Source organism: Leuciscus leuciscus (genome assembly GCF_965113295.1).
Source record: "Leuciscus leuciscus genome assembly, chromosome: 17".
Classification (NCBI taxonomy): Eukaryota; Metazoa; Chordata; class Actinopteri; order Cypriniformes; family Leuciscidae; genus Leuciscus; species Leuciscus leuciscus.
Genome location: NC_138741.1, coordinates 12,848,784 through 12,870,895, shown reverse-complemented (window position 1 = coordinate 12,870,895; position 22,112 = coordinate 12,848,784). Strand labels below are relative to the sequence as shown.

The following is a 22,112-nucleotide window of genomic DNA, read 5'->3' as shown; positions in this document are numbered from 1 at the left end:
GAAAAACTAAATACCGGTACATCACAGTCCCTCTGGCAGATTCAACTTTGGGAAGTTTTATTCTTTTGGCTATTTGTCCAAGGTGTAAATCACTTAGTGAAGATATTTTTTTCCCAGTGGAGGAGGAAGTGCATCTCTGTCTGACCCAGTTGGTGGTCACTGAGCCTTTATATTTAGTCAGGATCCGTCTCTTCTTCTCTGACAGTGTGCAGATATTCTGTCAAATAACAATTTAGTCTACTTTGTTTGCTTTCTCCAATGTTCTAAATATATATAATATGATATGATATTTTGAATGATTCATAATTAGTTTTGTTCTGTTTAGTTCTGTTTAGCTTCACCATCGGCTGACTGAGGGGACTGTTTTCAGGATTTGGCTCGTGGGTTTTAAGTGCTTTGAAATGTGATGTGTCTTTTTGACTAACATTTAGATGTGTTCAAAATGTTACAGCACTACTTATTGCGCGGCTCGCGAGCCTCATGCGGCCCGCCAAGCTTTAATTTGTGCCTCGCATGGCTGTGAAAATACGGCGATATCATGCAGCCAGTCACTACAGATATTTCATAACATAACCCATTACAAACTCAAAGTGTCAGCTCTATTACAAATAATTTCGATCGGATTGAAAGAGGTGGTTTATCGAGAGAACATGTAAACACTTGGTCGATTGAGAACCGAAACTGAAAGGACGACGTATGGCTCTCCTACTGACTTTGTCCGATCAGTGCGGCTCTCATGAATAAAATAGTGAAGACTCATTTCATCATCTTTTGTCTTCATTGGTAATCCCTTGTGTCTTCTAGCTAATGACAACTGTTTTCGGCTTCTCTGAGAGAATTCTGCACGCATATCTTTCAACATTTTGAACTTCCGCGGAAATGTCAGAGCGCGTCACGTGACGATTCTGAACGAATCATGTTGTCAGAAATTGGCATCAGCCAATGAGATTGCGCATTTCGAGTTAAATCACCCGTTTTACTGATAGACAGGAAATTACCATATTTGGATCCGACAGATGAAAAGAAGAGAGAGAGAGCTTTCTAACGGTGTGTGATGACAGAGATCAGACACAGCGATCGCGGAGCAGCGGGATGATTTAGAACGCCAACTTTTGATGAATTTAGGGGAAATCTGCACACTCAAACAGACAAAGTGTAGTAAAATAAAGACCTAAATGTGTATTTTGGACTTTTTTTCAGCACAAGTCTGAAAGAATACATGTTATTGAAGACAAATAACCCAAAATCTCAAAATTGACCGGTGAAAAAAAACCGATGTTTTTGCCTGCCGTGTCTCGCCTTAAGTTTATTCCGTGCACTGTCAAGTGCTTCATCAAATTTGTCATGTCGCCACTTGGTAGCAATTATGTTGTCGTAAATATTGCATTGCGCGCTGTTGGCATCGAGCCTGGTGAAATGTAGCCACACTTTTGATCTTTTCCACATCTTTTCCATCGATGGGGGTTGGAATGCTTACACACTATAGCCTCACGTGTGAGCCACGTCTCTGGGTGTAACTTGCAAAAACTAGTGTTTTTCCTTGATGCCTCGCCACAGCCAATCATGCTGCATGCTTATTGGCTCACTGACGTTGACGAGATTAACTGAATTTGAAATTTGGTACTGAACGACAAGAGATTTTTTGATACTCGATGGTATCGAGGTAATTCGGTCGGTGCCTAAAAATGATCGAACTCGATACCCAGCCCTACAGATCAGTCCAAATGAATTTAATCAGACTGCTGATTTTGAATGTAATGGTTATATGTATCCTAAACCTAATTTCTTTTATACGAGTCCTGAGATTGATTTCGTTTTAAGAAACTGATCTGGAAGTGCTGCAGAACTACTCAGCCAGTCTGATCCAAAAAAAATTCTAATTATGTTGGTTTTTCATGCCGATTGAGCTATCAGTCACATTACTATTTGTTTATTTGGCTGCATGTAAATGCAGATACGGAGTGTGTTTTAACCTTTTACAGGTAGAGACTAGATCAGTGTAAACAATTAATCTGTGTAGGACACATTTAATCTGCTAGGCTGCTCTGCAAGTGGAGTTCCCCTCCTGATGACTGTTGCTTTGCCCACTGTAGACATGCACCTTGCTGGAGGCTTGCAGAAAGTTTTGATGACTCTGGCTTTTTCTTCCTTTGACACATTAAGGTCTCTGGCGAATGCTTAGCAATAAGTGTCCGACAACGCAAAGTCCTGTTATTCCCCTTGGCCTCCTCCTGCTTGTCGTGCTCGAGGGGAGAGGATGTCAGAAGCACTTGCCTTTGACAGGCTGTCGCCACACATCAGCCAGTGCATCTAGACTCAGGATGAGGCTTAGAAAGTGTAATGAAGTGGAGGGCGATGATGCCATAAGCTCTGAGAGTTTGTAAGAAAGCAAGAATGAAGCTTATGTACTTGAAGAATTGACAAACAGAAATGTACTAACTTTTTAAGCTCCCATGGTGATGGTTTGGGGCTACTGTCCATGAGAAATAAGAAATGCTGCTGATTTCTAACATCTAATTGGCAACTGCCAAAAGAAGAATTATGTTCAGATTGAATAGCATTTTAATTTTGCAGTTGATACTCTATGCACAGTTTTGCAAATGTTCTATATGCATAGAATTCCCCAGGTGACCTACAGCAATCAAGAACTGGTTTCAGACCACTTGAGCTGATTCTAATGAATCATTTTATGAATCAGTTAGTTATGAATCAGCTCTCTCAAAAGTACTAGAATTGTTAATGGAATTAAGGAACCAGAATCTTTGTGGACTTGGAATTGGAAGCAAAATTGTTACTTTTTGTGCAATTTGCCTTCCTGTATACTAAATTAGACAAAATGTACATTATACATTGAGAGCACACTGAGCAGAAAATAGTCTCCCACATTTCATTGCACCTTTTGCTTCCAGTGTGACAAATGATCTGGAAATAGTATCAGCCCTGATTTATATATTTTTTTAAATGTATACAAAAAACTGTGTAAAAAACAGCGACAACAACTCTTCCTCTTCTCTAAAGCAGCCCAACACGGCCTCACACGCTTTTTTGCTTGTTCCTGTGGGCAGGGCTTACCCCTCTTTCACACCGCAAGCGTGAGCGGCGCACGAGCGGCGCGTCCGCGCAACTACATCGTCACTGCAGCAGCAGACTCTCGCGAGTATTCACACTGGAAGCGTAGCTAAGTACAGCGTCACAGCAGCGGCTGCGTGTTCGGCAGACAATAAAACCATTTCAAACAATGACAAGTTCTTTCAACATTTTTGTTTTTATACATTATAACTTGTCTTGCAGAATATTTGTAATACCTGGAAGAGTTTGTTTTATCTAAAATCGTTGTTCATGGTCTACTTTACCGCCGTACGTATTGAAACATTTTGTTTTAATTCCTTTTAGAACGTGTTGTTTTTTGGGTCATAAAGCACTTTGTGCTTCTCGACCTCCTCGTGTCATCCATTGATACAGGTTGTGTTTACATCATCTGCCGCACGCACATGTTTACTAGAGCCTATATAGCATAGTGTCTGTGTATTATATAATAAACTCAAATAAAGTTTATATCTTATTTTGTGGCTAGTTTGACTATTTTATTTTTATAATACTACCATACTTTCACCCAAAACGAATAATTAAAAAATGTAAATGGGTAAACACATATTTGTTATACTTAATCAATATTTTCTGGCATAATTGTTAAAACACTAGACATTGGCATTGTTGTTAAAACTCTTGACATGCTTATTCTGTGCATTTTGAGCACGTTTTGTGTTAAATCACATTTATTTTGTCCATCAAAAGTGTGCTTTCACTTTAATTGAGCGTGAGCAGCACAGCAAAAAATAGACTGGGCGCCGAAACCCCCGCTGCACTGCTGTTCAAGCGACGCTCCTGCTTGACGCTCACGCGCTGCTCCTGCTCCCGGTGTGAATGCAGTCAATGATTAACATGGACGCCGAAAAAAATACGCGCCGCTCACGCGCCGCTCACGCTTGCGGTGTGAAACCGGGGTTATAGGGTTCATGATGTCACCAACCCAGGTAGAAGCTCGTTGTAGTCCCTACCAGCCGTTTGTTGTAGTCCTTAAAAAACGATTTCTGTAAAATAAAAGATCTCCCTTTGCATTGAACTTTGAGCGTCGTAACTGCAGATGTTGTTGAAGCTCAAACAGCAACATTACACACTAACTAAAGTTAAAAAAGTTCAATCATAATCAAGGACCCCTTTAACTAAACAGACATGCATAGAAAAACTTTGTTTCTGGTTTAGATTTTGCTGTGGAGTAAGAAAGTAGCCATAATGTAACCATCACTTTGGCTTTCAGTAAATACACCTACTCCCAAACGAACATGGTATCTTCGGCAGATGACGCAATCGCAGTAGTTTGCGGCTTATAAAAAGGACTATTTTTAAGCATATCCCATCTGTTCATGATGAATTAGAGATGAGCTGGAGCGAATGATGCCGTCACTGTTTGCTGAAGGGCAGATGTCCTGGGTATGCCGGTCAGTCCATGGTCGAGCTGACCACAGCTCATCCGCCGACACATTACTCATGCATTACTGCTTTAAGTACAGACCCAAAAACCATGTCGCTGCAGTGGCCTCACAATGAGCCCTTGATTATAATTCACACTGAATAATTGAACGTGCTTGTTTTGCTTTTAGTTCTATTTTGTGTTTGGCTTTTTGCATATGTTCCACAAGCGGCTTGCTTATTTTCATCATATCAGAATTTATGTCCATCAGCCCGCTGCGCACCTGTGCTTCTTGCTTGTTCACTGCGAGCAGGTATTCTACATTAAATCAATGCCACATAGTTCTTAGGACTGTGCGAGGGGATGCTGTTTAGCTGCAGGCAGTAGATAAGGCCGCTCGGCTCTGCTAAATCCTCTCGACTGCCATGCATTTCTCATGGGGCTAAACACACGCAAACCCACCCCTCTTTGATAACAGCCAACTTGCTGCGCTCACAACTTAGATTGGACTCGTTTTTATTTTAAAAGCACTGCCACTCACGCAGCTGTCAACTCAGCATGACTAAATATGTCAGGGCTTAATTTTTAACCACTTTCAGACAGTTGTTTGACTCCGGAATCTAGACATCTAAGCGTTTATGTAAAAAGCGTAGGCTTAGGACCTTACATGCCACTTCTTGACCTAAAAGTAGCTGAGCTTATAGGGATTTCTTTTGACATTTCCCTTCACCGTTTTGCATTTTCTGCAGATTGTGTGTGTAGTTACCTTAAAGGGATAGTTCACCCGAAAGTTAAAATCGTCATAATTTACTCACCCTCATGTCATTCCAAACTAGCTTCACATTATGACTTACTTTCTTCTGTATAACACAGAAGTAGAAATTTTGAAGAATGTGCTGATCTTTATTTTTTCTGATCTTCAAGCTTCAAATTTGTCACAAAGCAGAATAAAACATCTATTATAGAAGAATCAGGATCAAAGATGTCTTCTAAAGCTATATATAAGCTTTGTGTGATGAACAGATGAATCGGACTCCAATACTTCTCTAATGAACCCAGGAGAGTTGGGGTGAATTTCAACATTTTCACAGAATAACGATTAACTTCGGTCTGTTTCTCAAACAATGCTTCATAAGATATACATATATAGAAAAGCAGCATAAAAGTGTATATATAATATAATATAATATAATATAATATAATATAATATATATTCTGCTTTTGTGTTATTTTTTAAGCTTGAGTGCTCCACTCTTCATTCTTTACTGTTGAATGGAAAATAGCAGCCAGCTTGTTCTTTAGAACTTGGATGAATAGAGTCATAAACGTTTGAAACCGCATTAAGATGAGTAAGTGATGACAGAATATTAATGTTTGGGTGAACTATCCATTTAATAAAGGGACATTGTCAACATGTTTTTTGTTTTTTCTTGCATGGATTTGGAAATCAATAAAAGGAGAGCTGATCCGCTTTGATATTTTCCTTCACATCTGCCGCTTTGATTTATAGGCACCAAGAGCTGCAGAGCCAATTATTATCACAGTAGTGTGGAAATTGATGACCTGACTCAGATTCTGCCCCCCCTCTACATTCTGCAAGGTTTGATTTCCAGAGAGGCTTTTGTTTGCGGAGTGTCTAAGTGACACTAATGTTGGCATTTGAGGCTTCACGTCTCACGTTGCAGGATCAACCCTGACCTGAGTTTATTTCCTAAACCTTGTTAAGTATATTGAAACCCTGTGAGGAATAAGGTTAATAAGGGTTGGTGTATTTTTAAACCGATTTCCTGTGGAATGAGCATGTGAGTCGAAGCTTCCCCTCTGCTGATTTATTATCGTGTGTTAGTGGAATGCTGAGGCAATAGCTTTGAAACTCACGTTTGCCCCCCGCTAACACAATCATACTGTATCTCATGGAGCATTTCTTCACCAGGCTTCTGCGGTGACGGATGGAGGTTGGTTTAGAAAAGCACTTTCCCTCCATGTCTATTTGTGGACCCTGATATTTGGTCTTAAACTCCACCATAGGGGTGGGCGTTATGACAGAATAATTAAGCAGATGGTGTCAAGTGATTGTGTATAATGGTTTAGCATCAGCACCAGATGCACAAGATCTTCCATGTAATCATTTCCCTTCATTTGAATGGTTTTGGGTTATGGGTACTCGCTCATACTGGAAAGATGCATCGGAAATCACTCTCAATTCCTGCCAACACACTAGCTCTGTTCCAAAACGTAGTGAGCCACCTTGTTCCTTACTGCGTACATAGGCAGCATCCTTCTAAATTCGCATCCAAATTTGTATGGAACCTATATATATATTACAGTTGTTGTATTTGTTCTATTAATGTACAATTTTATTAATACTTTGTAGAATTGAATTTAATATCTTTGTAATCGACATTTCTCTGATATGCTATGGTGATTTTAATTTTTTTATTATTATTACTTTTTAGTAATCTTTTCTACTTATGTTCTTGTCACAGTGCATTCTGGGTTAGGAATCCAAGAAGGATTCGTGCAGCAGTGCTGCCTCAAATTTTAGCTAGGAGAATGTGTCTTAAAGGAATAATTAAGCAGCCAACCTTTTAAACAGTCTTAACACCAGATTTTTACAACAGAGCTTAAGTGTTTCAACACAGATGTAAAAATATATATTTATATAAAATAATTGTTCACACAAGCTGTGCTAGTCTGGGTGCTGCAGAACAGGTGCAGTCTGGGTACCTGAAAGGAAGAGACATCAAACATTTGATGTTACAACAGATTCCTTTTAAGCTCCTCAAACATTTCAGAATAATAAGATAAGATATAAGATACAATTTTCAAGAAAAGGTGTAGCGTATAAAATGGATCAGAGCAGCACACTGGGAATACCCTTTGTTGGGTTTACACAGGCCTCTGTGGAGGAATGAATCTTTTGATAGCGGCCCATCCCTGGTGTGTTCCTGTACAGGCACGCCCTTTTCAGAAAGGATTTGATGACAGCATTATAGTGAAAATGTTGCAGTCCCGGTGTGACGTTCGTCCCAGCTCTGAAGCTAGAACATTGATTTCGCACAGACATGCGCTATAGCATTTACAGAAGCTGTAACCCTGAGCTTTGCCCTTTATTTTTGTACGACCCCTTCAAGTCGTTGTGGCAACATGGGAATACAAAGCATGACATTTGCCACTATACTCTAGAGTCCAGCCTAAAGCATTACCGTTGACAGCAATTTTATCTCTGGAGGTCGCTGCAATCATAAATAAGATGTACTAACAGTTAAAATAAGATACCATTATATTTTGACAATAAATCTGTTTTCTTGCTTCTGAATATTAATGTTATTCACTCACAGAAACATTAACTTCTTTCCCACACTCATCTACAGTGTCTCACAACAGATGGATGATGTGGGCTCCACTTTCTTCACTTCTATAGAGCGCAACATTCGGGTTCTGGAAAGTAAATATTTCATTCACTTTCTCCATGGAGAAATAGATGTGTTTAACTAACATAGGTTTATTTAGTTGTTTTGTCATTTTTAACTTAACTTAACTACTACATAGTATAGTATTAAAAAACAATGCTACACACATTCCTTAAGCACACAGCACCTTGGATCCACCAATGAGAGAAGTTGCTGTTGCCATAGAAACGAAAATCATGGCAAAAAAGAGGCTCAGCATGAAGTATTGGGAATGATGTAATTGAAGTCTCCCAGCAGTCTTGAACTACTTGTACTTAAAGTTTAAAAGAGGAAATGAACACTTTTATTCAGCAAAGATGAAAAAGTGACAGTAAAGAATGAATGCTGTTCTTTTGGCTTTGCTATCACTTGTATAAATTACATTTTATAATATATTAAAGCAGAGAATAGTATTGTAATAATATTTTGCAATATTACAGTTTTTACTGTATTTTAAATCTGTATTTTCTGATCAAATAAATGGAGCCTTTGTGATCATAAGAGACTTCAAAAACTTTCATAAACAAAACAATTCCACAATCTTTTGATCTGTAGTGTATATATTTTACTGTGCAGCGGTCATTGTTGTGATCTAGTGGTAGCCATTGCTTTGCAACGATGCTCATTTGCATAAAGTTACAACTTATCTCATCCTTGTTGAGTCACATGCTTACATTGTGTCACTTGAAAACACCAACTCTCATTGAAAACTAATGGCTTAGTTCTGCTGTTATTATGAGGGCTTAATGCTCATTGTGAAAACAAATACTCATGAACGACCTGACATTTTAGTTCCTCTAATGAAGCATCCGACATGCAGAGTCTGTGTGCGGTGCGCTTTTTGTGTGATATTGTCTTCCTTCTGCTGTGTAAACCCTTCATCAGGAGATAAAACAGCAGTGCTCATAATGGAAGGTTTTCATTACGACGCTGACCTTTTTTGAATATGTTGTCTCACATTATTTCAAGCCAGATTTGAAATCATATCTACTGAAGGAGGACTACTAAAGCCAGACTGATAAAGCTGTTATATTGTGATATCTGGGTTTTATATGAGTGCCCGATTTGATTTATGATCTGTTTTTGCATATGAGCTCTATTTTGACATTTCCTATGTAGCAGTAAGGCATGTGATTTCCTGTATCACGGTGGCCTTTTGTTGCCTCTGAGGTTGAGCGTGATGGTAATCTGATGATGTGGAGGTGCTGATAAAGTCCAGCGGTGGATGGGAAGGGCTTAGAGGGGGACAATAGATGTGCATCCAAATTAAGATCACTTCCCTTAGTACGACTTCCTGTTACTGTTTTCACCACACTTTTGACATTGACCTTCCTTACAGCATTTGACTAAATAAGATCATCACGTCTGAAATTACGGACACGCTACATGGGGTCTGTATGCTGACTGATTTTACTTTTTATGCCTAGCAGCTGTTGGTCGTTGTGATTATTGGTGTGTTCAAGTCCTTCTGGGAAGCTTTTATAGAGCAAGATAGCGATGCACTTTTTCTACATAAAAGAAGACCCCCTGTAGTGAAAGTGAATTTTTAAAAATGTTGTTTATGTCTTTGTGTTGTTTTTAATAAGCTTTAAGACAAACCATGTGCAGATGATACAGATACAGCATGATACAGCAGTGGTGTATCAATCCAACACCACTGCTGAGTATTTTCTTACTTTCTATCTAACTAACTAAACTGCAGTGCATCAAAGACAGTCTCAAAAACGTGGTTTGAAACCTCCCATTCCCTACTGTCACATTAATCATGTAAACAATCCCTTCAACGTTTTGGGCAGGGCTTTTCCTATCATTAGGATGCTGATTGTCTGACTCTGAGATGGCGAACAGGACCCTACCCATACCCATTATCTAGGTCCCTTAACGCCAAATAAAATGTAGTCAAGTTGTATTGAAATTAATATCTGATTCTTTCTGTGTATTATACTTAGGCCTATTATTTTACTTACACTACCATTCAAATGTTTGGGTTCAGTACACTTTTTTTTAAAAGAACCCACATAGAACCCATTATTATCAGTGATTCTGTCTACACTGGACGCTCGCCACTCGATCCGCATGCTTGTGCTTTTGATAACAGGACAAATGCATTTGAAGCGTTTGCTTTGATGTGTCCAAGGACACGCCGGTGCAGACAGTGTTAGAGTCTTGCAGATCATTTTCTTTTGCAAGTAGTTACTACTAGTTTCATCTCATAAATCTTTGGCATATATGACAAACTCACCCTAAGGACACCTCAACACCCCCCCCCCCATCCCCCCCCCCCCCCCCCATTCAAAGATATTGCTTCCAGCGCACCCCCAATGTTCGCCGCATGCTCCAAGGGGCCCCCCCGTTGAGAAAAGCTAGTATAACATTAGTGACATATTATTAGCTGTTTGATAATGTAGTCAAGCCAAAGGCTAATCATATCAATTACCATTATGTGTCTGACATTGTAGAGAGCGATACATAAAAGGCATTAGTACCATTCTGATACATTGACTTGTAGACGACCCTGTATAATTCGCTCGTCCCTTTTTTTCTTCTGAATCCGTTTCTAGTTCAAACATATATGGCTCAATTAAACCAATATTTCCACTTGCCATTTAATATCGTTTACAGTTGCCTGAGTAAATCAGGTAGTCCGAGCTGGTGTGATTGAGAGTTTCCGCACTGTAAGAGGAGTAACATTTTACGTGATTTAGACCTTTTTAAGCATGTTTATACTATACATCAAGTTATTCTTAGAAACCTGAGTGGCTAAATCTCTATTTACTGTCTGTTTGTGTGTACTGGGCTTTATCCGCTATCTGAAATAGGAAACTGACTCGTTCCCGTGCAGGCTGACAGTTCGGTATGTGTGAACTCCTTCAAGTTTTTGACTTGGATATTATACAGTGCGATTAGTCTCGATGTACTCCTGCACATGAGTGAGCTGACACTCTGTTCACAGTGTCAGGCTGGGCATAACACCACCAGGCCAGAGCTCACGCTCTCACATGTGACAGGACTGTAGTGTTGTCACGGTACCAAAATTTCAGTATTCGGTACCGATACCAGTGAAAATCCACGGTTCTCGGTACCAATTTCGGTACCAAAGCTTAATTTAGATTAAATTTACATAATTATATTAAAGTGTATATCACAAAGATGGAAACTGTACTATTAAAAACACTTTACAATAAGATTCCATTTGTTAGATAACATTAGATAAAATGACCTAACAAAAAAAACAATAGTTATATACTGTCGCAATTATTCTCCTTTAGGGGTTAATTTAAAAATACATTTTTAAAATCAAAAGTTAACATTATTTGTGTTAACATTATTTAATGCACAATGAATGAAGTGAACAAACATGACCAATCAAGTGTTTTGTATTAAATAACATTCACAAACATTAATTAATGTTGTAAAAATATATTGTTCACTCAATGTGTTATGTTAGATAACGCATTAAGTGATGTTAATGAATGGTATCTTATTGTAGCATTACCAAACTATACAGGAGATAAAATATGTTTTATTTGACTTGACTATACTTTTATTTAATCCAAAACCTGCTAAGAGTTATCCAGCCAAGAATAAGACTAGAACTGCTTTTCTGACGGACTGATATTAATGACGGCTTTTTATTTCTCATCTCCATAAATATATCTAGTAGTAAAGCTAATGCAAGGGCTAGAAATCAATTAATAGGCCTATGTCACACTTCCTCGTCGTCATGGAGAGCGCAGTTCGCACAAGCGTCTGTACTCCCGTGGCGTCTGTACTCCCGTGGCGTCTGTCGTTGCTATGCATCCATGAACGCACATGGAAAAGCGAGCGCGCCGCTTCTATTATGAGCGCGCTTGCCGCGCGCCATTTGAAATAACGTATCTGCACGCGCAAAAACATCAGCACCACATCAGCAGCAGCACCGCCGATCGCCATCAGCGCTTTTTGAAGAGGACGCAACTGCACGCGCTTCGGGCATGCACGCGCATCAAGTACCGGGTTAGAGAAAACCTGGTACCGTGACGTTTAAAAAAAAAATAGTACCGACTTGGTACCGAAGTACCGGGTCTTTTGACAACACTACAGGACTGACAAAAAGGGTTGGATCCAAACCCACGGCGTTGCATGGTAACCTCAACAAACTATCACTTAATCTCCATGAGTCATTAACAGCTTGTCAATGACATCGTAAAACAACTAGCAACTATGGGTGGGTCAAATTTCGTTTAAACCATAAATTAAGCTAAATTATCTAGATGTTTTTAGAATTTTTTGGGGGTTTATTTGAAAAACTTGAAGCCATGTTTATTTCATAGCTCTCATAGTTGTTTGCAAGTGGTTTATTTGTTCTCATTTTATTACTGACGTTTTACTTAAAAGCAAAATAAAACTTTGCTTTAAAGAAAAGTAGATTTTTGTTTGTATATGCTGTCAGTTATAGTTATTTGAAAGAAAATCGGAATCAGCATAAATCGGTATCGGCAGGTCACAATTACAAAATAAATGTTTTGTAATGTTGTTGATTGATGTTTTGATAGCGTTTTTTCTGATAGATTTGTTTGATTCATTTCAGTGAGTTCAGAACTGTTCGTTCAAATGAATGTGCAAAGCATTAAGTTCAAAGATTTATTTGCTTCATCACTTAACTTTCACGCAAGTCCTCGTGTCCTATTTTACAGTATGCGCATTGAAATGTGTTTAAGTGGGAAAAAAAAGGAGGTTTCTCTTTTTTGGGCCAATGAATCACTCAAAATACTGAGTGTATTTTGTAACCACAACTGTACAAAAGCACAGAAAAAGAAGTTGCTGTTCAAATATATAAAAAATATTTTTTTATATTCTATTCAACTAGATTGCTCAGCCCTAAACTCCATCAACCAGTAGAGATTTAAAAAAAAAAAAGAGGCTGGTCTCAAGATTTTTCTAAAGTTGAAGGAACTGTTTGAGGGAAAACGGGTGATTCACCCAGGCAGTAAAACAACCCGCATTCGTCACTACACACCTGCCCTTTTCCTTAACAACACTGTGGCGAGTTAAGAGGCAGGCTCCTCTGTGTAGCCTCCCACAGATCTGGAGGAAGAACCGGCTCTGACATGTGGGAGCATCTCAAGAATGCACTGTGGTTTTGACTTGTAGCAGTTAGCAGCCCACAAGGCTTTGAGAGTGACTGTGGGGGCCCTGTGTTTTGCATCAGTGCTCCGAAGCACTGCAGAGCTGCACAAGGTCATGGCTTCACAGAGCTATCTTTAGATTAATAAACGGGCTTCGGTAGATTAGACATAATGAAAATAAAGAGATACTCGCAGCGTTATCGGTCAGGGAACGGGGAAGTGTGGGTTGAATTCTGCTGCATTATCTGCATTTCTGGCCTACTTTTCTCTCGGTGAGATCAGCTCGTGTGTCCACTTATCCATCTGGAGTGGCCCAGTTTACTGGGTTGAGTGCATGATTTTAAATATTTGAGCAAAGGTTGTTGGAAAAGAGCTGTTCTGTGAAATGGGAAGGCTGTAGGTCTAGTAGCTTTCCTGCTCTCAGTAATATTTGGTTTTCTGTGGAAGATTTACTCCTCTGTAATGACAGCATTTCCACGGATGTGAGACAAGCATGTAGAGTTTTGGCAGACGCTTTCTAACCGGTAACTGACAACAATATCCATATAGTGTATTGTAACTATAGAAAGTATCAAGCACTCCGATGAATACAGAAGCCAAAGTATTTGTGCTAAGAATAACAAAAGCAGAAATACAACCAGTCATATTCAAATCTTTAGCTGGAAGCTGCTTGGGCTAGCAGGGTTATCTCAATCTTGAAGTAAAACTACTAGGCATATATTGTATCGGGCTCATATATTGATGATACAATGATTGATGTGATAATTCAGGGCCTTGTAGAAGGGTCTTTATTTTCATTTTTCTTTTCTTTTTTATTATGTGTAAAATATTTTTCATTTGTTTTTAATGATTTATTATGTGTAAAATAATTATTTAATAGTTTTTAATTGTTTTTAATGATTTATTATATGTTCATTAGTGAAGTTTCCTACAGTTCAAGCTATGAAAAAGCAGATGATCTAAATAATAATTTATTTTGAAACCAGAGTATCTGGAGTAGAATATCCACAAACAATCAACTAACCTAAACTTTTGTTGAATTGTCATTCTCTGAAATAAATAAATAAAATGCCTGAATTAATTGTTTGCATCCAAAAATTAAAGGATCATCATAAAGATGCATTTTGTTTCAAAATCAAAATGATCAAAAGCACCATTTTCTGTTGAAAATATGGACTTATTGTACCTTAACTTGTGAAGTGTCATCCTTTACTGTTTGTTCCAGTGTTTCTTCATTTGTATTCACTCCATATTTAATAAGAAACTGTGGAACTGACACCCATGTCATTAATTTTTGCATCCTTTTATATGGTTGCTTCAAGTCTTAGTTGTTTTTTTAGAACGCTAACTGCTTTGTTCTACTGAGGTTTTGTCGCATAACCTTTGCTTGATTGATTTTAATGAAGTGTTGCTCTTAATTTGCAGGTCTCACCACAGAGGGCCTTTATCGAGTGAGTGGAAACAAGACGGATCAAGACAACATTCAGAAACAATTCGACCAGGGTACGTACTGATTTTAACTGGGCTCTGCGGGAAACTAGGCTTCATTTGCAGGTGTTTGATAGCATGCGACTAGGACACATGTTGGAAGACATTTCACAAATTGGATAAATGTCCCTGATAAACTCCAGTTTGAAGGGTTCATTTATATATTTGATCTTGCCCGCTTGAGTGGAAATCTCGTCACCATTTAGATTCAGTTGTTTCAGTTAGTTGTTTACTTCATTTTAATTTGCAATATATTCATTATAATTTGATATAAAATTATATTTGTTTATTGAAAAGTTGCGTGTGTGTATATACATATACATACATACATACATACATACATACATACATACATACATATATATATATACATACACACACACACACACACACACACACACACACACACACACACACACACACACACACACACACACTTAATTATATTTAATTATTTTTTTTAAATTATTATTATTAACTAAGTAATTAAGAAAGATTATATAATACAGTTTAATATATAAATACATTATTATTATATTTTGGGTAAGTTACTCTAAAAAAATTACTGTACTAATTACTCTCTCTAAAAAGTATTGCATTACTTATTAATAATTACTTTATAAATAGCAAATCAACTCGACCAGTTGAACAATACAACGATAGACATGAAACTGCTTTCAAATAAAGAATACATAATAAGATAAAACATTTCTTGAACTGACCAAAGTATTTAAAGGAGAAGGTTACATTAAAGACATACATATAACATTAGACGTTAAATTTTGATGTTATTGGTTTATAATTATTGTATAGTCTATACAGTATGTAATACAATTACATCAGAAGTAACTAATTAAATTATAGAAAAAATAAAAGTTGTCCCTTACTTTTTCAAGGAAAAAGTAATTAAATTACAGTAATTAATTACTTAGTGATGCATTACACCCAAGACTTATTGTATCGAAATATTTACTTATAGGCTAATTTCTAACTTCTAACTTTCAAGACTAGTGAACACTCACCACCACTCACCAACATTCATCAGCATGCATGATGAGACAGGTCCTGAATTACACAATTATGATCTAACACAATGTAAATTGACCATTCCTGTAAAAACAAACTTGACATTTGTGGCTTCCGAATGGCTTGGTGCCTGCAGACCTCCATCAAGCTGTGATTCGCAGTAGTTATTCGCTTATGCAGGACATTTTTAGCTTAAATCTCCTTGTGACACATTAAAGTGATCTGTTATATTCTCTTTTTTAAACCTCAGAATTAAATTGTCACTACGCTGATGATATATTGAGGCAGTTACAGGCTAGCGGTGGGTGGTATGACCAAAATTTATTCAGTGCACTGAGTAATGTTATTTCACAGAAACGGTTTACATCATAATGTAGTTATTCTGCAAATTCAATGGGGAAAAAAAGGCTTATATATTAAATAACCGTGACTATTGTAGATAATGCAGTGAATACAATCTTTTACTTCCATCTCATTTAATTTTTTTCTTTTTCTTTGGAACTTGATGGACAGGAACCAAATGATAAGATTATTCATAACAAATGAAGTCTGGCATTCGTGCAAAAGCAGCTTTTAGTATGTTATGTAACTCTTGAGTTAAGACAAGGGCCACAAAACAGTAAAAGCCCAAAAAAAATGTTTTGCTGTGCTTAGCAAGACCTTTAAGTTCTTCCTCATTTTGACTTCTTTGTGATGTATTTCCACATTTACTATATTTGCACTGCTGTTGCTCTATCGCTATCATGTGTAAATACCACCATACTGGTCACTATTACAGGAAATAGGTTTGTTATTTTGTGGCCAAATTAAATCCACTGTTGTTTTCATATATCTTTCAAATCAAACACTAGTCATGGCTGGTGAACTGGGTTGAAAATCTTCAGCCGAGTGACCACATTATATATTCAGTGAGCCATCGTTTGCCCAAAAGAGCCACTATAGGCATCAGTCTGCCCACTGGCCCGGAGCCATTAGTCTTCCTCTCTTTTTCTCTTCTGCATCCTCACGATACAGTGAATTGGGTGCTTTTTACCCCTTCTTGTGTTCATTCAGTGCCTTTGCGAAGAGAATCTAATCTGACAGCTGTCATTTCACCTTAAACCCCGCTCTTACAGCTTCTTTTTCTCCTCCCCATCCTTTCTCTTTCCTATTTATTTTCCCCTTTTTCCCATAGATTTCCTTCTTTTCTGGTCTATCCCATTAAATCTACAGTATTGGTAAAGCCACTAAAACAAAGGCAGTTGGATTCTTCCACAAGCTCACACTATTTTCATTCTTCTCTCAGACCACAGCGTTGACCTGATAGTGATGGATGTAGCCGTGAACGCTGTGGCTGGGGCCCTAAAGGCCTTCTTTGCCGACCTCCCTGACCCCCTCATACCGTACTCTCTCCATCCAGAGCTGGTGGAAGCAGCCAGTAAGTATCGACACATTTCTCCATCGCTTCCTTTTTTGTCTGAGGTTTGTGGTAACGGACTGCTTTAGAATGGTTTAATTTTGCTAGTTACATATTGTTTCAAAACGTTCATTAAAACTGACTGTTGTGTAGCATTCAGTGTAATGCTTTATTAAGCCTTAAGTAATATAGTGTGTGTGTGTGGTGTTTTTTTTCCTTTCAGTAACATTGCCTCTGCCTGATTTGGTCATAAAACCATGGTACATTGGTAGTGTTCGGCACTGTCACACTTCATCTTTGAGCTTATAGTTTTTAAAAATAAGTTTAAAGGCCTGTTCATACAAAATCTAATGTGATTTACCAACATTAATAAAATATTTGCTGCAGGCTAATCTTCACACCAACTGTTTACACAGTGTCTGTTATAATATAATTTTTCATTATTCCTGTGATGGCAAAGCTGAATTTTCAGCAGCCATAACGCAAAAGTCTTCAGAAATCATTCTAATATGCTGATTTGGTGCACAAGAAGCATATATCAATGTTGAAAACTGTTAATATTTTTGTGGAAACTGTGAAACTTTACAGGCTGTTGAGAAGATGAAGATTCAAAAGAACAGCATTTATTTTAAATAGTAAAGATAACTTAACTTTCACTTGATCAATTTAATGTGTCCTTGCTGAATAGTATTAAGTTCTTTACAAAGAAGCACTTACTGACCCCAAAGTTGTGAATGGTAGTGTATATTTAAATAAAACTAATAAAAATGTTCCAATTTTGGAAATGCTATATCATTTGCACAAAAAAAGATTTGAAAATATGAAAGATTACATTTTTATAAAACAAAATACAACTGTTTACCCACAGTTTGAAACAGACTTGTTGACTAATAAATTTTTTTAATTTGATTATTTTCATTATTCATTAAGTGTTTTTGCAGGTCCAGGTAAAAGTAACTGGACCAGTTTTCACGTAAGGATTGAGAAGGTTGTAGCTGAAGATCTGGGTTAGCACTTTATTTTATTGCCAGTGTAAGCGTCAACCTGCAGTTGACTCCACCTGTGATCATGTGTCTGACCTCAGCCTCTCATTCATACATTAGTCTTCACAAGCTGCAGGTGTGCGGCAGCGTGTCAGTAACACAGCATTCACCTGTCACTTCAGCACAGGTTGCGACTACAAGAAAGACAGGAAGTGTGTCTGCTACAACAATGAGTACAAGTAGAGACCTGCTCGTGCTATTTCACCATTTCAACGGTCGAGTTTTTTTTCGATCCTTTGTCTGCCCGGTTTCTGCTTTCAACTACGTTCAATATTAATCCCATCACCACACCGTCTAATCCCAGCCCAAGGTTAGCTGAGAAGTCATTTAAATGCATCTGCATTTCCGTTTGATGCTTCCGAGTGCTGAATCTAATCCAGGGCCCCCTGTGACGTACTCCTTATTATTTCTGATCCACACTGCTGTAGATAGATGACGTTAAGTGCTCTCTATGAACTTAGTGATATTTCATCTTTATCTTTTCCCTCCCTTCACATATTCTCGGCCAGCTCATTACATTTTATCGCAAAATCTCTTTTTGACGATGTTTCAAAAATTATGGTTCAAATCAAATCACCTTTTTTCACGCCACCAACACACAGAAGTGTAGTAGTGGGTGAAAGTCTTTGGTACATACTCCAGACACAAACCATGCACTTTTCAAGACATGACATGTACGTAAAATAATCAAAATACAATTAATATACAGTGTACATAAAACAAAAGATACGCAATACAAAATATGCTTAATACAGTGGTTTCGTATGTATGTGCTTCTTGGTTTTCCATGTTCAGTCTTTGTTAAATATAATTTTGTCCACTGACTGCACATCTCTCTGAATGCTTGATTCTGATAGGTCAATTTGGCGTTAACAATTGGGAATAATATATAAGGATGCACAGATAGTGAAATTTTGACCGATAACGATAATCCAATACTTATAGGTGACTTAAAGCACGTCTGTGTTTTAAAAATAAAACACTAAAAACTAAAATCAGTCATTTTAAAGTTATGCATCACACCATTATAATGTACAGTATGAAAAATGTATATTTGTTTTAAAGTTCACTATAGATTTCATTTATCAGTGTTGTTAAATTATTAGTGTTTACAAAGATCAACTTTAAGTGGGCATTAGATGACAAGGTAAATTTAAATGAACATAAAAACGAGAAATTATGTACAATTTAATATCTAAGAATCAATATAGTACCGATATATAATTCGTCCTTAATTGATATAATATGTAATTTACAAATATTGCTAGTATTATGTGTCTCATCATTCTTTCTCACATAACTTAAATCAGGTCTTTATTTATATATTCATTTATTTAGGAAGTAATAAGCGGGTTAATGTATAAATAGCTAGTTATTATGACAAAATAAACCCTAACAGGAAGGAGTTTATGCCATAACTATTTCAAAATCTGTGACGTTTTATTCCACAATATTTCCTCCCTTCTCTAACGAGTTCTCTCAATGTGTATTTTTCTAGAAATCGTAGATCATTACGAAAGACTGCAGGTGCTCAAGGAAATCGTGAGAAAATTTCCTCCTGTGAACTATGAAGTTTTCAAATACGTCATCACTCACCTCAACAGGTAAAGCTTCGGCTGCCCCCTCTTTATTAATGTTTGTTAATGTCCTGTTAATAATTTATCCCCTTGATCTTTATTTTTAAAGAGGTTGATTTCCAGATTTTTATTCTACCATTATGAAAATATATTTAGTCATTTGTAATGTCCTTTCTCCACCAGGGTAAGTCAGCAAAGCAAGACCACGTTGATGACGGCCGACAATCTCTCCATCTGTTTCTGGCCTACGCTTATGAGGCCTGATTTTGAGAACAAGGATACGCTGTCCACCACCAAACTCAACCAGTCCGTCATCGAGTCCTTCATCCAGCAGTGCCAGTATTTCTTCTATGGTGGTGACATCACAGAGCCCTCCAGCGCTGAGGGGACTCCTCCTCCACACGGTCACGGTTTGGAGTCTCTGATGGCCCTGCAACTCCCTCCTCCCCTCCAACCACAGCAGATCCAGCACCCGCTGCCCCCCGAACCCCTCATATAGACCCCCAGCTCACATTCGGCTGCGTGGAAGCCTCCTAAAATAAGAAGTGAAAATTTACTCTTTTTTTTTTCTTTTTTTGTTCCTCAGCCAGACTGAATGAGAGTGAATAAAAGCTGTAAAGAAAAATTGTAAAGAAAATGTCAATGTAAATTTGACAGTAAATGTGCACATTGACTAATTTCAAACATCGTGAACACAAGGAAGATATATTTATGAAACACTTTTTTTTTTTTTTTTGAAAGACAATGGAGCTGTCAGTCACTCACTAAAAACCAACACCACATGCACGGCTTGCCATAATGGCAAAATGTGCCATTTTCCTGCTTGTGTTTGTCCCCTTTTTATTTTACAATGGACTAAAGATATATTTTTAGGAAATTTTTATCTTAAAGACAGCAGTCGTTGTTGGGGTGGTGGTATCTCAAGGCGTTTGGGATTGAACTAACATGAGTTTATAAAATCAGGGGCGCCTGCCTAGGATGCACTTTGTCCTACAGACATTGAACCGGGAGCCCCTCGTACTCTGGAAACCACAGAAAGGGAAACAGCCCACTGCAACCATTTGGCACATCTCAGAGATCCAGGCTTCAGAAGACGCCTGGTTATCTCCGTCTCGTTTCATGTTCGTTCGTTTCGGTTCCGCAGACCACCGTTCTATGGTTCTTTTGATTCATTTCGTGAACTGAATTTGCATGTTCTTTGCCACTTGTAATAATTGAAAGAGTTAACGCGGAGGAAAACCGTAAATGCTTAACTGTTTTTATGCAAGACTTTTTTTTTTTTTTTTACCTAACTTGTTGAAGGGAACATAAACATAAAATGGGGTAAAATTGTTATATTTGTTTGTTTGTGTCATGCCATAGTTCAACTTTTAATATCATTATTTTGGCTTTAATTATTTCCCTAAAATAGGAAAATATAAATATCTCTATATATACAATATATATATATAAATATATATAAATATCAGCATCATTTGATGGCTGATGAAACAAAAATCACGGGGTACTGGAGCTCTGTATAATCTTGTAAAACATATAATCAGATCTCTGTGGTATGATGTATTAAAATTTGGGGTTAGATCCATTGACTGTACTTAATTCCCTATATGAAATTATTATTATTTTTTATTTTTTTTAATTAGATGGTACTGAATTTTTTTCCACTGTAACAGATGCTGTTAGAAAGCTTGCATTCTTTGTGTGGAATACAGCACAACTCCGAGATGTTTAGCTGTGTTGCGGGAGCTTGTATGTCAATGGATGGGAACAAAAATGACAAGATTTATCTCAATTGACTCACTAAAACGGAGGAAAGGGCTCAATAGGGTAAGTGTGCAGCTGCTAGGATCCCATTTAGTGTAGTTAAAAAAAAGAGCAACATTGTTCATATGATTGCCTCATATGATGTACAAACTAAATATTTTAACATCATCTGCTATGTATTATAGTAAATAAATGATTTTGACAAATGATGTTTGCCTAATGTTCTTTTTCAGTCGCACATTATATGAAGAAACAGCCAATGGTAGCATGCCTTTAAAATGTCCCCTGCAATCAGGGTTGCCAGATCTGTGAAACAAAACCAGCCTATTCTGGCCAGGCAAAATTATCCCAAATATACCACTCCCATTTCTAAAATACAGATTAATGTTAATTGTAACATTAAATAATACATTATTACAGTTGTTTCCGTTAACGTTGCTAAAAGGGATTGTTCACCCCAAAATGAAAAACTTGTAATTGTTTCCTCAAACTCATACAGGTTTGGAACAACATGAGGGTCTTTCTTCTGTTGAACACAAAATAATATATTTTGTTGGATGTTGGTAACCAGACTGTTGATGGCACCCATTGACTTTCAATACTATTATTATTATTTTTCACCCCTATTATGGAAGTCAATGGCTACAGTCAACTGTCTGGTTACCAATATTCTTTTGGTATCAATATTCTCAAAAATATGTTGTGTTCAACAGAAGAAACTCATACAGGTTTGGAACATTATGACGGCGAATAAGTAATGACAATTTTTTTTGTAAAGTGTTACCAA

General features: G+C 37.4%; 1 protein-coding gene across 1 annotated transcript in view; it reads left to right on the top strand.

Annotated features, from left to right (window-relative positions):
* The window catches only part of arhgap5 (Rho GTPase activating protein 5), a 39,939-nt gene extending 18,405 nt beyond the window's left edge, over positions 1 to 21,534 (top strand). Inside the window, exons 4-7 of the mRNA XM_082142881.1 lie at positions 14,457 to 14,534; positions 16,831 to 16,962; positions 19,483 to 19,588; positions 19,745 to 21,534. Of these exons, the coding sequence (XP_081999007.1) occupies positions 14,457 to 14,534; positions 16,831 to 16,962; positions 19,483 to 19,588; positions 19,745 to 20,060 (632 nt within the window). The 3' untranslated portion in view covers positions 20,061 to 21,534. The remainder of the gene's footprint in view (positions 1 to 14,456; positions 14,535 to 16,830; positions 16,963 to 19,482; positions 19,589 to 19,744) is intronic.
* The last annotated feature ends 578 nt before the right edge of the window (positions 21,535 to 22,112 follow it).